The 16,611-nt window shown below is 45.1% G+C and overlaps 1 protein-coding gene across 2 annotated transcripts in view; it reads right to left on the reverse strand.

The window, feature by feature from the left end:
- FBRS (fibrosin) overlaps nt 1-16,611 on the reverse strand; it is a 53,842-nt gene that overhangs the window by 10,449 nt on the left and 26,782 nt on the right. The window contains exons 9-14 of one of the 2 annotated variants that reach the window (XM_068244129.1): nt 9,731-9,894; nt 8,399-8,452; nt 6,987-7,082; nt 6,849-6,914; nt 1,305-1,328; nt 496-567 (exon numbers count right to left, since the gene is read on the reverse strand). In XM_068244129.1, coding sequence (XP_068100230.1) covers nt 496-567; nt 1,305-1,328; nt 6,849-6,914; nt 6,987-7,082; nt 8,399-8,452; nt 9,731-9,894 — 476 coding nt within the window. The remainder of the gene's footprint in view (nt 1-495; nt 568-1,304; nt 1,329-6,848; nt 6,915-6,986; nt 7,083-8,398; nt 8,453-9,730; nt 9,895-16,611) is intronic. The other variant, XM_068244130.1, reaches the window with a different exon arrangement.

Genomic DNA, 16,611 nt, shown 5'->3' on the forward strand with positions numbered 1-16,611 from the left:
CTCAACAGCTTTTCGTCGTCCTCCATTTTAATGTATTTATAATATGGACTTCTATGGTATATCGCTCTATTAGGTTAGAACAATCTATTGGAATCTGTAATGGGTGAGCAGCCAGTCTCCAGCAATGGAGGAGGCACAGCTCCTGTGTGGGGATAGCAGACTGGGAAGACAGCAGCTTCAGACTGTTAGGAAAGCCGCTATATATTTGCTTATGTGATTGGATCATGCCGAACCAACAAGAGCTTTGTAGACACTAACCTCAGCTTGCACCTCGAACTTTTACAAGGGGGAATTACAACAATGTGTTGGGTGGCACAGAGAAGTGGAGTAACTGGGAGCACCAGGGAAATTGGCCTGTTTTTCTAGATTCTCATTTGCTACTCCTTGGAGAGAAACAGGGACTGGACCTGGGCGCTTACAGGTACTGAAGCTCCGGAGGTATACTTTCTGTGCAGAGTCGTAGGTTAGAAAGGCTGGATGATGACCGAACCATACCTTAATCCTCTCCTGATGTCGCAGGATCATGTATGCCACACGAACATGCATCGCATTCCAGCGTCCCGACCTCTGTGATACAAACAGGAGAACTGTCAGCATACTGTCAGCCATTACCAATGTACAATTCTAGCGTGTCATCATCGTGGATCAATGTTAAAGTTCACTTTGTGTATTGAAAAACTCATTAGTAAATCACCAATGACAAGCTTAGGAGTTGGAATAGAGGGTTAGGCAATACTTAGGAGACAAAGTGAACCTAAGGCGAAAAAAACAAAACACAGATACTTCCCTAAGAAGAGAGAAACCTATGGATCCTCCAGGTGCTTCCCACATACTCCTCCAGGAGATCACCACCACCACCACTGCCCCAGACCCTCAAGTAAATCCCAACTGCACTCCTCTTCATGCATGAGAGCGGCCATGCTGCACCCATGCGAGTACCGCTGCACCTGCGCAGGAGCATGGTTGCACGCCTGCACTTGTGCATAAAGGAGCACGACTATGTAACATAGCCGACAAACTCGTCAGATTTATTCCAGGAGGTCCACGTGCAGCAACGGTGGGGACCAAAGGATGTGGGAAGCTTCTTCGGGATCAAGAGGCTTTACTCTCCTTAGTTAATTATCTGTCTTTTTCCCTTGGGTTCATACACTAATGGTCAGGGTGAGATGCTAGAAAACAAAGTCTAGCCTAGGTGACATAACAGGGAAAGATGAAAGGTAGACAGAAGCCTGCATGAAGACCTTGCCATAAGAATGTTCCTACCACCTTCCACATAGCTGTAGTATCAGCAAATGTTCACTTACCCTTGGCTTGAACTGTTCAGCTATCTGAAACAAAAAACATATAGAGAGATGTGACTGGATGGTCAGTCATTTACTGTCACTAGAATATCAGATTTCAGCCCTTTATCAATGTGAAATCACCTCAAAAGACATATATTGTATACACCTTGGCACTGCTAAACGATCAACACAAAACTAGAACTCTTATTTATTTTTTAAAAAAAGGGTTCTCATGCTCCAACTGTCAAAAAAGCCAGCAAAATCTAGTTCGATTTGTTCAAATAGGTCTGATATCAGTAACCGCTTTTCTGACCTAATCCTTTCCAGTTTCAACTTTTGCACATCAAATACTCCACAGCTGAGCCTCCCCTTTCCTCAGCCGCTGCATTTCCAGCTCCATCCAATAACAGCCTAGATTCCTATTTCCTTCTTTCCTGGCTGTCTTGCCACAGTCCCCTACATTTCCTGCTGCTCCACCCACCATCTACACAAACCTTCTGCCTACAGCCTCTATATCTCCAGTTCCTCCCCCAACCCTTCCATCAGTCCCAACCTTCTACCTACAGCCTCTATATCTCCAGTTCCTCCACCCACCTCCCATCAGTCCCAACCATCTGCATCTCCAGCTGCTCCACCCACCTCCCATTAATCCCAACCATCTGCCTACAGCCTCTATCGCCAGCTCCTCCACCCACCTCCCATCAGTCCCAACCTTCTGCCTACAGCCTCTATACAGTGGGATGCAAAAGTTTGGGCAACCTTGTCAATCGTCATGATTTTCCTGTTTAAATTGTTGGTTGTTACGATAAAAAAAATGTCAGTTAAATATATCATATAGGAGACGCACACTGTGATATTTGAGAAGTGAAATGAATTTTATTAGGTTTACAGAACGTGTGCAATAATTGTTTAAACAAAATCAGACAGGTGCATAAATATGGACACTGTTGGAATTTTATTGATTCCAAAACCTTTAGAACTAATTATTGGAACGCAAATTGGCTTGGTAAGCTCAGTGACCCCTGACCTACAGTACACAGGTGAATCCAATTATGAAAAGGTATTTAAGGGGCTCAATTGTAAGTTTCCCTCCTCTTAATTTTCTCTGAAGAGTAGCAACATGGGGGTCTCAAAACAACTCTCAAATGACCTGAAGACAAAGATTGTTCACCATCATGGTTTAGAGGAAGGATACGGAAAGATGTTTCAGAGATTTTAGCTGTCTGTTTCCACAGTTCGGAACAGTTTGAGGAAATGGAAGACCACAGGCTCAGTTCAAGTTAAGGCTCAAAGATGGAGTCACTGTGCATCGTTCAACCATTCAATGCACTTTGCATCACTCTCGCATACAGCATCTCCTTGTGTAGAGAAAGCCTTTTCTCCGCCCACAGCACAAACAGAGCCACTTGAGGTATGCTAAAGCACATTTGGACAAGCCAGCTTCATTTTCGAATAAGGTGCTGTGGACTAATGAAATTAAAATTGAGTTATTTGGGCATAACAAGGGGCGTTATGCATGCAGGAAAAAGAGCACCGCATACCAAGAAAAACACCTGCTACCTACAGTAAAATATGGTGGAGGTTCCATCATGCTATGGGGCTGTGTGGCCAGTGCAGGGATTGGGAATATTGTCAAAGTTGAGGGACACATGGATTCCACTCAGTATCAGCAGATTCTGGAGACCAATGTCCAGGAATCAGTGACAAAGCTGAAGCTGCGCCAGGGCTGGATCTTTCAACAAGACGACTGCTCAAAATCCACTAAGGCAATCATGCGGAGAAACTATTACAATGTTCTGGAATGGCCATCTCAGTCCCCAGACCTGAATATAATTGAAAATCTGTGATGTGAGTTAAAGAGAGCTGTCCATGCTCGGAAGCCATCAAACCTGAATGAACTAGAGATGTTTTGTAAAAAGGAATGGTCCAAAATACCTTCAAACAGAAACCAGACTCATTGGAACCTACAGGAAGCATTTAGAGGCTGTAATTTCTGCAAAAGGAGGATCTACTAAATATTGATTTCATTTCTTTTTTGTGGTGCCCGAATGTATGCACCTGCCTAATTTTGTTTAAACAATTATTGCACACTTTCTGTAAATCCAATAAATGTCATTTCACTTCTCAAATATCACTGTGTGTGTCTCCTATATGATATATTTGACTTTTTTTTAACCGTAACAACACTTAAAGGAATTCTATGAAAGTTGTATTATTTTCTGGCACCAGCATTAATCAATATGGCAAAAACAGTATGAATGGTTGCAGCATATGTTTTTACTGTGCAGTGCTTTTTTTTTTTTTTTTTTTTTTAATCTACCTTCCTGACGCCGTCCCCTTAAGAAACTGACAGCGACGGATCACGGGCGAGTTCATTATTTGAGGGGATTCCTCTTGTTTAGTGAGGCAGTGAAATCACCAGAGCGCGTTATACAGCGCGTGCCCCTCCGACAGTTGCTATGAGGAGCTCTCGCTCTTAATCCTTGTTGTGAAAGGAACTTCTGTGTGCCGCTGGCCCGCTGCTTCATTCTGCTCCATTCCGAGCAATAACGCACCCACCTCCAGCTCATTAGTTTGCCGTTGCTTAACCAATGAAGCAGCGGCACACAGACGTTCCTTTCACAACAAGGATTAAGAGCGAGAGCTCCTCATAGCAACTGTCGGAGGGACACGCGCTGTATAATGCGCACTGGTGATTTCACTGCCTCACTAAACAAGAGGATTCCCCTCAAATAATGAACTCGCCTGTGATCCGTCGCCGTCAGTTTCTTAAGGGGACGGCGTCAGGAAGGTAGATTAAAAAAAAAAAGCACTGCACAGTAAAAACATATGCTGCAACCATTCATACTGTTTTTGCCATATTGATTAATGCTGGTGCCAGAAAATAATACAACTTTCATAGAATTCCTTTAAAGAGAACCCGAGGTCGGTTTGAAGAATATTATCTGCATACAGAGGCTGGATCTGCCTATACAGCCCAGCCTCTGTTGCTATCCCAAACCTCCCTAAGGTCCCCCTGCACTCTGCAATCCCTCATAAATCACAGCCGTGCTGCTGACAAACGGCTTGTCAGAGCTGGCTGTGTTTATCTCTATAGCAGGGGTGCCCATTAGGTAGATCGCGAAGGCCTTCATGGTAGATCCCGACCCCACTACATTTTCCATTCTGTAGATACAAGTGTGCTCCTAAAATTGTACATAGGTAGATCACTTTGACTTGCTAATTTTTAAAAGTAGCTCACAAGCCGAAAAAGTGTGGGCATCTCTGCTCTATAGTGTCAGTCTGCTGCTCTCCCCGCCTCCTGCAGAACTCCAGTCCCCGCCTGCATCCATTCCCTCCCTGCTGATTGGAGGGAAGGGACGGGGGCAGGGACCGGAGCTATGCAGGAGGCGGGGGAGCAGCTGAGACTGACACTACAGATGTAAACACAGCCTCACAGCACGGCTGTGATTTATGAGGGATTGCAGAGTGCAGGGGGACCTTAGTGGGGTTTGGGATAGCAACAGAGGCTGGGCTGTATAGGAAGATCCAGCCTCTGTATGCAGATAACTTTCTTTAAACACACCTCGGGTTCTCTTTAATATAAGAAAATCAGGACGATTAACAAGGTTGCCCAAACTTTCGCATCCCACTGTATCTCCAGCTCCTCCACCCACCTCCCATTAATCCCAACCTTCTGCCTACAGCCTCTATATCTCCAGCTCCTCCCACCCCAACTCCCATTAATCCCAACCTTCTGCCTACAGTCTCTATATCTCAGCTTTTCCCACCAACTCCCATTAATCCCAACCTTCTGCCTAGAGTCTCTATATCTCCAGCTCTTCCACCCACCCCCCATCAGCCCCAACCATCTGCCTAGAGCCTCTGTATCTCCAGCTCCTCCACCCACCTCCCATCAGTCCCAACCATCTTCCTACAGCCTCTGTATCTCCAGCTCCTCCACCCACCTCCCATTAATCCCAACCTTCTGCCTACAGCCTCTATATCTCCAGCTCCTCCCACCCCAACTCCCATTAATTCCAACCATCTGCCTACAGCTGCTGTATCTCCAGTTCCTCCACCCACCTCCCATCAGTGCCAACCATCTGCCTACAGCCGCTGTATCTCCAGCTCCTCCACCCACCTCCCCATCAGTCCCATCCTTCTGCCTACAGCCTCTGTATCTCCAGCTCCTCCACCCACCTCCCATTAATCCCAACCTTCTGCCTACAACCTCTATATCTCCAGCTCCTCCCACCCCAACTCCCATTAATTCCAACCATCTGCCTACAGCCTCTATCTCCAGTTCCTCCACCCACCTCCCATCAGTGCCAACCATCTGCCTACAGCCGCTGTATCTCCAGCTCCTCCACCCACCTCCCCATCAGTCCCAACCTTCTGCCTACAGCCTTTGTATCTCCAGCTCCTCCACCCACCCCCCATCAGTGCCAACCATCTGCCTACAGCCGCTGTATCTCCAGCTCCTCCACCCACCTCCCCATCAGTCCCATCCTTCTGCCTACAGCCTTTGTATCTCCAGCTCCTCCACCCACCTCCCATCAGTCCCAACCTTCTGCCTACGGCCTCTGTATCTCCAGCTCCTCCACCCACCTCCCATCAGTCCCAACCTTCTGCCTACGGCCTCTGTATCTCCAGTTCCTCCACCCACCTCCCCATCAGTCCCAACCTTCTGCCTACAGCCTTTGTATCTCCAGCTCCTCCACCCACCCCCCATCAGTCCCAACCTTCTGCCTACAGCCTCTGTATCTCCAGCTCCTCCACCCACCTCCCATCAGTCCCGACCAATCTCAAACTAGATCCTAGTGAAGTATTGTGTAGGCTCCATCATTTTCACCTCAGTCCACCATAGGCTCGCACAATTGGACAGCTTCAGTTGGCACCACCATGTTGTGAATCACCTTGGATGCAATCCAATCACGTGCCCCACCATTCTGCCTGACCATTAGCTAGTTTCAGTTGGCCCCACCTTGTTGTGAATCACCTCCGAAGCAATCTATTCACGTGCCCCATCATCACATGCACTGCCGTGCCCCAAGCCGTACTATGTGTTATATCCGACGCATTCATGGCAATGGCACGCACACTTTACACACAGCACTGCCTCTCATCTCCCTTATGGAAGCTGGCACTCTGATGCTCCTCTGGAAGCTCCAATCTAATTGCTTTCCAAGGCATTGTAGACGCCCCCCTGCCTAACCTTAACCCCTGTAAACTACCCCATAATAGTAAAAGCCGCCTATGCCGGCACTCCTCCTGCGCCATTTTTACCGGCTACATATTAGGTCACAGCTAGTTTGCCCACTCCCATAGGACACATCTCATTCAAACAGACCCGATAGTAGGACACAGCTGATTATGCCCATCCTCACAGTGGGACACTTCTGCCCACCCCCATAGTAGGACACATCTATTTCTAACCAACCAGATAGTAGGACACAGCTGGTTATGCCACTCCCATAGTGACACATCTGGTTCTAGCCAAACCAATAATAGGACACTGCTGATTATGCCACATCTGGTTCTGCCCACCCCCCAATGCAAGATCCATGCAACAGGTGGACTCACCTGAGGAGCCTTATGGGCGATAGGAGGCGGCACAGAGCATCGTGAGGCCAGCTCAGAATTTGTGCTCTGCAAACAAAACAACAGCTTCAGTAATACAGACAAAGAGAACTTCTTACAGCACAAGGAAAACCAACTAACCTTAGGCTGAAAAGCCCCTTGTAGAGATCCAAAGGAGACGCTGGGAGGTAGAACGGGGGGCAGTGCAGTAATAACAGGAGAAAACGGAGGGAAGAACTGCAGAGAAAGCATAGTACACCCAGAATCAGTGCTCAGACTGTACCTTACATTTACCCGGGTCCTCCATGGCTGAGAATGGCAGAGATGACTGGAGAATAGAGGAATTCCAGCATACCAGACACGAATCTACTATAGATTGTCTGCTACCAGGTCACCGAAACCTGCAGCTGTCACCTGTGTCATAACAGAATATCACGAGGAATGCCAAGTACCTCAGGATTAAAGGACCACTATTGCGAAACATTGTAGCGTTTAAAATACATGTGTACACATACATAAAAGACGTACATCTCTGCCAGAGCGAAATGCACTATAAATTTCTTTTCTCCTATGTTCATGTCACTTACATTCGGTAGTAAAATTCTGAAAGATCTGATTTGGACTAGTCCATCTCCTCTTGGGGGATTCCTGGTATCGTTTTTATTCTATACAAGAAACAAACACTCTCTGGAAATGACGATACAAAGATGCAAACCAGCCTTGCTACATCTTTAGTCCTTTCAAATCCTATGTCTGACATTGGCATATTCCCCTATAGCACCAATGTTTGACTTAGGAAAAATGAACTGCCACTAGGTGGGGCTGTTGCCAATAAAATCTGTATTTTACATTTTTCCGTGACAGTGGTCCTTTAAGCAGATATGTCAAATTCAGACTGCCTTGGATTTATTGGTAAGAGTAGTTAAAGGTGTTTTCATGATAAACATACACCATAAGAACAAGACAAAAACCGGCAGCATACAAAATAAACCTCAAATCTCATACTATGTAAATAGGTTCAGATAAGGACAGAAGCATGGTCCTTCACTTGTGAGAAGAAACACGGCGGCATAGTGTGCAGATATGTCTCACGGTACCTGGCCACCAGCCTTGCCCCTTGCACCATTATCCCAGTACCATGAAACATGGCTCCACACAAACACAACCCAATAAAGCATCAACTCAACATGGAACAAGCTCAACATCTGATTGATTCCTTTCACAAGTGAAAATTCAGGCTAGTATCGCAGAACTGCTATTAAAATAAGCCTTCAGCAAACCTCCTCACAGTCTGCTATCAACCAGGTGACACTTGCAAACTGCAACTAACCACTGACCAACGCAAAGAAATGCTGATTGGAAGTTGTGAATTGCCTACAGTCTCCGCAATCCTCCAGCCTAGGAGAAGCCGTTCAACATAACATTACTAGGATGGTTTGTGAGCCAATGGAGGAAGACCACATAGCCAAGAAAGAAGAGGACTCAGTCCCGGGATGAGATACAGAGGTGGACAAACAGTATGAAGAGGAAATGACAGAAGAGAGGCTGCTTACACTACTCGCATTCTGTCTGTACAGACTTTCTATTTTACCCGGATATTTTTCAAACTGCAAAGAAAGGGAAAGAACGGTGGTTAATAAGGAAGTTAGAGAGTGAAGAGAGAGAAAAACGGAGTGACGAGACATGCAAAAGCCATAACGTAAAGTCCACAAAACATCAGGAGAAAAAATATAAAAAAAAATATCACCAACATTCTGTAACAAGGATGGAAATGAGGACACATAAGGTATACAGAACACATATTGAGAGAAGAGGACAGACAAGGTGTACAGAACACATCTGGAGATGGATGAGAGGATAAAAAAAGTGTATAAGACACATCTGGAGCAGCAGGAGGAGAGGACAGAAAGTGTACAGGACACATCTGGAGGAGATATAAAGAGGATAGGCAAGGTGTACAAGACATCTGTAGGAGTAGGAGGAAAGGACAGTCAAGGTGTTCAGGACACATTTGGAGATGGATGAGAGGACAGACAAGGTGTACAGGACACATCTGGAGGAGAAGACAGACTCTGATCAGGACACATCAAAAGGAGATTGAGGAAAGGACATACAAGGTGCACAGGACACATCTGGAAGGAGATGGAAAAGAGGACAGACAAGATGTACAGAACAAATCTGGAAAAAAAAAAAAAAAAAAAAAAAAAAAAAAAAAAAAGAAGGAGGACAGACAAGGTGCACAGGATACAACTGGAGGATAAGGAGAGGACAGACAAGTTGTACAGAACACATTTGGAGGAGAAGACAGACAAGGTGTACAGAACACATTTGGAGGAGAAGACAGGCAAGGTGTAAAGGACACAATTAGAAAAGGACAAACAAAGTGTACAAGAGACAACTGGAAAAGATAGATAGGCAAAGTATACAGGACAAGTTAAGAGCGGAAAAAAAAAGAAAAAAGAAGAGGATAGACTCTGTACAGCAGGACACATCAGGTGGAGATAGAGGACAGAAAAGACTAGGTGTACGGGACGTTATCAGGAAGAGATGGGGAAGAGGACAGACAAGGTGCACAGGCATATCAAGAGGAGATGGAGCAGAGTGCAGACGAGATGTATGGGACACATTTAGAGAATAAAAAGAAGAAGAGAATAGATGCTGTGTACAGCAGGACACATCAGGTGGTGAGGAAGCACAATGTTTACAGTACACATCAGGAGGAGACAGAGTAGAGAAAAAAACATCTAGGGGAGAGGACAGACAAGACAAGTTGGGAGGCGATGTAGTGGGGAGGAGATAAACATCTGAAAGTGGCAGAGAAGAAATACATCAGGCTTAAAGTAGTCATGTGAGAGGAAAAGGTGATATGGATAGGTCAGACTCACATTGTGAGGGTAGGGTGTGAAGTGCTGGTGCGTGTGCTGGTGCGTATGTTGATGGTTGTGCTGGTGGAACTGGTACATGGGTCTGACTGCTGCACCAAGCTCAGCTGTGCCCCCTGGAGCGGCCAGGAACCTCGAACTCATGTCTTGTCCAATAATATTATGTTCTGAGAAAACAAAAAGATTAAAATACATATTAGAACGTACATGCCACCAAAGATTGTAAGGTCCGCTACGACAAAACAGGGAGTTATGGAGAACTCATGTCAAGCTTATGGTGAGTTATGCGCCTCACATTTAAGGAGCACTACCAATAACCAAGTGTTCTAGAATGACAATGTACAAATAACGTCTAAGTAGCTGTGTAAACATTTTCCTACTTTTCATGTTAAATATCAAAGGCAAAAGCTGTAATCATCAGTCTGTGCATTAATGTTTCACAGCCGCTACTGTTCTTTGCATATGAGACTACAGGGTATTTTTCTTTGAAAGCAAGAAAAAAAAATGTTTAGTATGAAAAGCCTGGGTATCAGGTCTCACACAAAAATTACTAATGTTTATGCAGCACATAAGATACATTTCCTCTGCTCTCAGTGCAGACAACTCATTCAGTGAGACAAGCAGCTGTTAGTGAGACTGGTCATCTGCTAAAGGCATAAAATACACAAAGGGTTAACAGATTTAGGTAGAGGGATTCCCCCCTCCCCTCATGATTTACTGGTCCCTCACTGTGGCCGGTCAGTAAATTGTGAAAAGAATTTGATAACGGTAAACAATAAAAAAAAATAATAATGATGGTGTTCCTTTAAAGAGAGTCTGTACTCTAAAATGCTTACAATAAAAAGCGTACCATTCTATTATGTTCTCCTGGGCCCCTCTGTGCGAACATGGCGAATCCAGCGATGGAGACTTGGGCGCAGCAGTGCAGGAGACTTGGGCGCAGCCGGCGCCACCATAGGCCGTAATAGGAACTACGGCTATAGCAGGCACAGTGAGCAACTTCAGCGCCGTCAGAAGACGGCGCTGAAGTTGCTTTTAAAACAATAATTCGGCTTCCAGCAATAGCTGGAGAATAGTAATTAACACGGCCTGGATAAGCCATATACCGGCTGAATCCTGCACCCAAGTCTCCAGTGCCATTCTCTCTCGTACGCCCTCTGTGCCGTTTCTGCCACTCCCTGCGATCCTGGCTTGTAACTGCCAGTTTTAGGCAGTGTTTACAAACAAAAGACATGGCTGCTAACCAGAGTGATAGGCTGAGAGGAGCTCAGTCTGACTCACACAGAGCCTGCAGGGGGCGTGGAGAGGGTGTGTATAGCTTCTATCCTATCACAAGCAGACCAGCACATTCCTGCCTGAGTGCCTGAGCCCGACAAAGCCGTCAGAGGAAAGAAGATTAGATTATATAACAGAGATAATACAGCCACTGTGCAACTAGGAAAAGCTGCAGTGAGACAGACCACATTAGAACAGGTATAGGAACTTATAGGATAGAGGAAATTAGGCTGACATTTTTGTTAGTCTCTTAAAGCCTAAGCTTTAAGAGACTAACAAAAATGTCAGCCTAATTTCCTCTGGACGGTGGACTTGAGGAATGGTTGTGAAAATAAATAATTCATAACATTTCTTATTACTGTACAATATTTATAAATTACTTGTTTGCAGATTGTAAAATATTTCCCGATTTAACAATCTGAAATTGATCACAGGTAGCGACAGCTTTACTTCTGCCAGTTGATGTGTTAATTTACTAAGAGTTCTATGCACAGTGGGAGATGCTACTTGTTTGGCAGTAGAAAACAGACTTTTTTTCCCTACAATGTAAGGAGGTTCACATGCAGGAAACTGTCAGGGCCATGGCCCTGACAACACCACATTATCAGCCATACAGACCCCTCCCCCCCACCCTTTATTTGAGAAAAGGTAAAGTAAAGGTAAAAATTTCTCGTGGGAAAGGGGATATCAGCTACAGATTGGAATGAAATTCACACCTGGGTCAAAGTTCCTCTTTAAGGTGTATGTTGTGAGTATATGACTTGCGGCATTCAGTGCTTGGAGGAATGAATGGTACTCGATGATGGGCTCAGGTGGGATATTTACATTGGGTTAAAGGATGCGACATGATGAGATCGGCATGTGTATGTACAGTGCCTAGCACACAAATAACTATGCGGTATTCTTTTTTTTCTGCCTGAAAGAGTTAAACATCAGGTATGTAAGTGGCAGATCCTGTCTAAATCAGGACTGGGTCAGACTACAGTGTGACCTTCACGGATAAGAAATTACAACTATAAAACACTTTCCTAGCAGAAAATGGCTTCTTAGAGCAGTAAAGAGAAAAAGGGTCAATAGTTCATAGATTTTAGCTGTGGCATACTTCAATGAATGTGTCATTGAGCAAAAACAATACAACAGTAAAAACTTAAAAATTTGATTTAAATATAAAATAAAACTGGGACTTCCGGTTCCGGCGCCTTCATGATCGGAGGGAACTAGGAGCTGCTCCGTAAAGACCCCGGACCGATCAGTGAAAACTAGCCTCAAACACGCCGAGTACCCACTACCAGGCGGCGAACATCGGACTCCAGAGAATCAAAGGTGCAGATGGAGAAATATCTCACCCGCTCCACCAAAAAGAACAGGGAGAAGAGAGGCAGCCGAGACGAGGTGAAAAACAAGATGGCGCCGGACCAGGGGCGAAGCAGTCAGAGCCCAGAGTCGCGCTCCCCTCAGAGATCATGGGACGCAGACAGCGCAGAGGAGGAAGGATCTCAGAGGGCCCTTAACAACAGAGACTACCGGGGAATAGCAAAAGAGGTAGCCTCGCTCATAACTCCGGATTTACAAGCGATCGTAGAGGGAGCTGTTAAGAAATCCCTAGGCCATGTGACAAGACAATTGCAGGAGCATGCCGGAAGACTAGGAGAAGCTGAAAAGCGAATAATGACACTAGAAGCAGACTTAGACTCGGCCACCAAACGCCTTGAAGATTCATACAGGAATGAGAAGATATTCTATGATAGACTAGAGGACCTGGAAAATCGTTCTCGTAGGAACAACCTCCGAATAGTCGGACTTTCAGAAAGCCACAAGAATGAGGAGATGGAGGATTTCTGTGAGAAGACTCTCCCTGAACTACTGGGTGTTGAAGGGACATGCCGAGCTGAAAGGGCCCACAGAGTGGGACCGACCAGGCAATATGGAGATAAAAGGCCCCCAAGACTAACAATGGTCCGCTATCTGGACTACAAAGATAAGCAGAAGATACTAACAGCTTTCAAAGCAAGACGTGAACCACTGATGTACGAAGAAAAGCGGATCATGATTTTTAATGACTTCTCATTTGACGTATCAAAAAGACGACAGGCCTTCAACGAAGCCTGTTCAGAATTAGTGAAGAGAAAGATAAAATTCGCATTATTGTATCCGGCCACCCTGAAAATAACAGCAAACAACGGAGAGACCTACATCTTCAAAAAACCGGAAGATGCGGAAAGACTCCTTAAGAACTCGGCAGCACTACGCAGCCCTCTTAAATCACCAACAACGTCACACAGCCCCCCAGAAGAGGAGACTGAAGCAGATGGCTAAAAGAAGGAAGCGTGAGTCTCTGGCACCTGCGACCCTTGGGGTCTGCGATACTGTTAACATTCTGTTAAATTCCTTGCTAGTTGCAGGCTTATAGCAAAAAGTTAAAAAGATTATGGAGTCCGGGGATCTGGGAGCAAAAGAAGGAGAGGATTCTATTCCTATAAGATCGTGAAGGGAAGAAGTGAAGTCTGAAGGTATAACTACTGAAGAGATGGGAGAGACTATTAAGTCCCTATCAATCTTCGTAAGGGGAAGGGGGGGGGGGGGAAATCAGGGGGTCACTCCTTGCCTAGGGAATCTTAACTTTGGAAATGTACTCATGCTTTATTGTGATTCGCTAAATAACCTTATCCAGGAAGGGCGCTTTGCTGACAATTACCATGCTCCCAAAAACAAAACCTTATTAGATCCAAATGACAATTAAAATAATTTCATGGAATACCAAGGGACTAAGATCCCCTGCTAAGAGATCACAAGTCCTCCGCCATCTTAAAAAATTAAGGGCGGATGTAGCACTGCTCCAAGAGACGCACCTTAAAGCGGGAGAAGCCAAATTTCTACGGAAAAACTGGGTAGCAGAGGCCTACGAGTCCCCAGCAATCGAACGTAAGGCGGGAGTCATTATACTTGTCAGCAAGGCACTACGGGCTAAGTCAGAACTCATATGGGCAGATGAGCAAGGGAGGACATTAGGGATACGATTGAACTTAACAGGGGACAAGTTGACTATCTTTAATATTTATGGCCCAAATACAGGTACAGACCATTTCCTATGCAACCTCAAATGGCAATTAGCCAAGGAAGATATTGAATCCATAATAATAGGGGGTGACTGGAACGACGTAATGTCTCAGGCAGAAGATAGGTCACAAGCCCACAAAGCCACTCAAATACAAAACACAAAAGAGTCCTCTTTGGCTCGGTTCCAGACGGAGCTAAAGCTCACAGATTCCTGGAGATATATGCACCCATATGACAGAGAATATTCTTTTTATTCCACGCCACATGGGACATTCTCTCGAATAGATTATATATTTACGGGAAAACACATAACAGGGAGAATCAGCGGGTCCACAATTGAAGATATGGTGATCTCCGATCACTCCCCAGCGACACTAACCATACATGAAAAAATACCGCGGGGTACAGATATCCTCTGGAAACTCCCCCCGCACTTATATGGTGATGAGGGATTTCATACCCTCCTAAAAAATTGGTGGTTGGAGTACAAAGTGGATAACAGGCAACATGAACAAAACCCATTCCTTTTCTGGGACACAGCTAAGGCAGTCTTAAGAGGGAGGATCATAGCATACGTGGCCACAAAAAAAAAAGAGACAGGAAAGAAGTATACAGAAGCAGTCCTGAGAGTAAGAGAGGCTTACAAGACATTCAAGCAATCCCCTGATCACAATACAAAGGAAAAATGGATAGCAGCTAAGCTAAACGTGGACAGATGGTTAAAAAATAGGGAAACTTTATCCAAGTCATACATAGACCTAAAATATTTCAAACACGGTAATAAGGCAGGACGCTTGCTTGCTCTATTAGCCCGAGGCCATTTTGCCCCGCTAGATATACATGCATTAAAAAATGATAGGGGAGAAGTAGTGAGACACCCTAAATTGATAAATGAGGTCTTTAGTAACTACTATCAAAAGCTCTATTCAGATCCGGACAGCACAGATAAGAAGGGAATAGAAGAGATACTAAAACACTTGAAACTGCCAGGTCTAAACCAGGAAGAAGTAGGCATGTTAAATGCAGACATTACAGAACAAGAGGTCAAAGCCACGATTAAAGGTCTACACAACCACAAAGCCCCGGGACCCGATGGCCTCCCGGGGGAATTTTATAAGATCCTAAGAGAAGAGATCTCCCCCACCTTAACAAAAGTATATAATAGAACATTAAAAGGAAAGGGCCAACTAGGGACAGGAAATGAAGCTCACATAAAATTGATCCTGAAGCCGGGTAAAGACCCCCTGAACCCGGGATCCTACCGCCCAGTATCATTGATAAATCAGGATGCCAAACTGCTTACCAAAATTATGGCGGACAGATTGGCAACCCTTATGCCAAAATTGATAGGGGAGGAGCAAGTGGGATTCATCAGAGGGAGAGCGGCAGTTACTAATATACCCAAGGTCCTACTATCCCTGGAACAAGTAAAAGCCTACCCCACCAGATATAAAAACAGTGCTTTAGTAACGTTCGATGCGGAGAAAGCATTTGATGCTGTTAGATGGGGCTGGATAGGGGCAGTACTATTTAAAATGGGATTTCAAGGGGAATTTATTAACATGTTCAGATCTCTCTATAACTCCCCTCAAGCTAAAATCGCTACTCCAGGATTCCTCTCAAGACCAATTACACTTCAGAGAGGTACAATGCAGGGATGCCCCCTATCCCCGCTCCTATTTAACCTAGCCCTGGAGCCAATGGCAAGGCAGATTACCACAAATCTAGAGGGACTGAAAATAGAAAAAGAGAAGTTAGTCCAAGCTTTGTTCGCAGATGATCTGCTACTTTTTTTATCTGACCCGAGGCAACAGCTCCCTCGAGCGCTGGAAATCATTAAAGAGGTGGGACAACATTCCGGCTTCAGGATCAATACGAGCAAAACAGAGATGCTGATGCTCTCCAAACATGCAGGCTTAGAAAGAGTGGGAAACCTAGGAGTAAAGTTGGCAAGGGAAAAGATCCGGTATTTGGGCATAGATATAGGAAGAGATCCCAGTTCAATTTATACGAAAAACTTTACCCCACTAGTAAAATCAATAATATCACAACTACAAGGATGGCAAGGAATACCTCTGGGGGTTTCGGGTAGGGCAGCTTTAATCAAGATGATAAGCTTTGGGAGGCTGCTCTACCCGATGCAGGTAATCCCAATGCTTCTGAAGCACGCCGATGTGAAAGCCCTAAATATAGCCTTTACCCAGTTCTTATGGAAAGGTAAAAGGGCTAGAATCAAACTATCCAGATTGTGCCTCCCTAAAGAGATGGGGGGGGGGCTGGCCTTCCCCGATATAAGGAAGTACAACTTGGCATGTATGTTCAGACATGTTAGAGATTGGGTAGCAAGCACGTCACATTTTTCAAATATACAGTTAGAAAAACAGATGGCAGAACCTTGGGAGCTGACAGGGCTACTGCATGCAGGCTGGGCCTCTCTGCCTCTCCGACTAAAACACAATGTGATATATAGAGACACTTTGGTGACCTGGAGAGAAGTACGAAAGATTTTTAATATGCCATGGAAAATCTCAAAATATATGCCTTTAGAGGGC

This window comes from Hyperolius riggenbachi, chromosome 7 (genome assembly GCF_040937935.1).
Source record: "Hyperolius riggenbachi isolate aHypRig1 chromosome 7, aHypRig1.pri, whole genome shotgun sequence".
In the NCBI taxonomy this organism is placed as follows: domain Eukaryota; kingdom Metazoa; phylum Chordata; class Amphibia; order Anura; family Hyperoliidae; genus Hyperolius; species Hyperolius riggenbachi.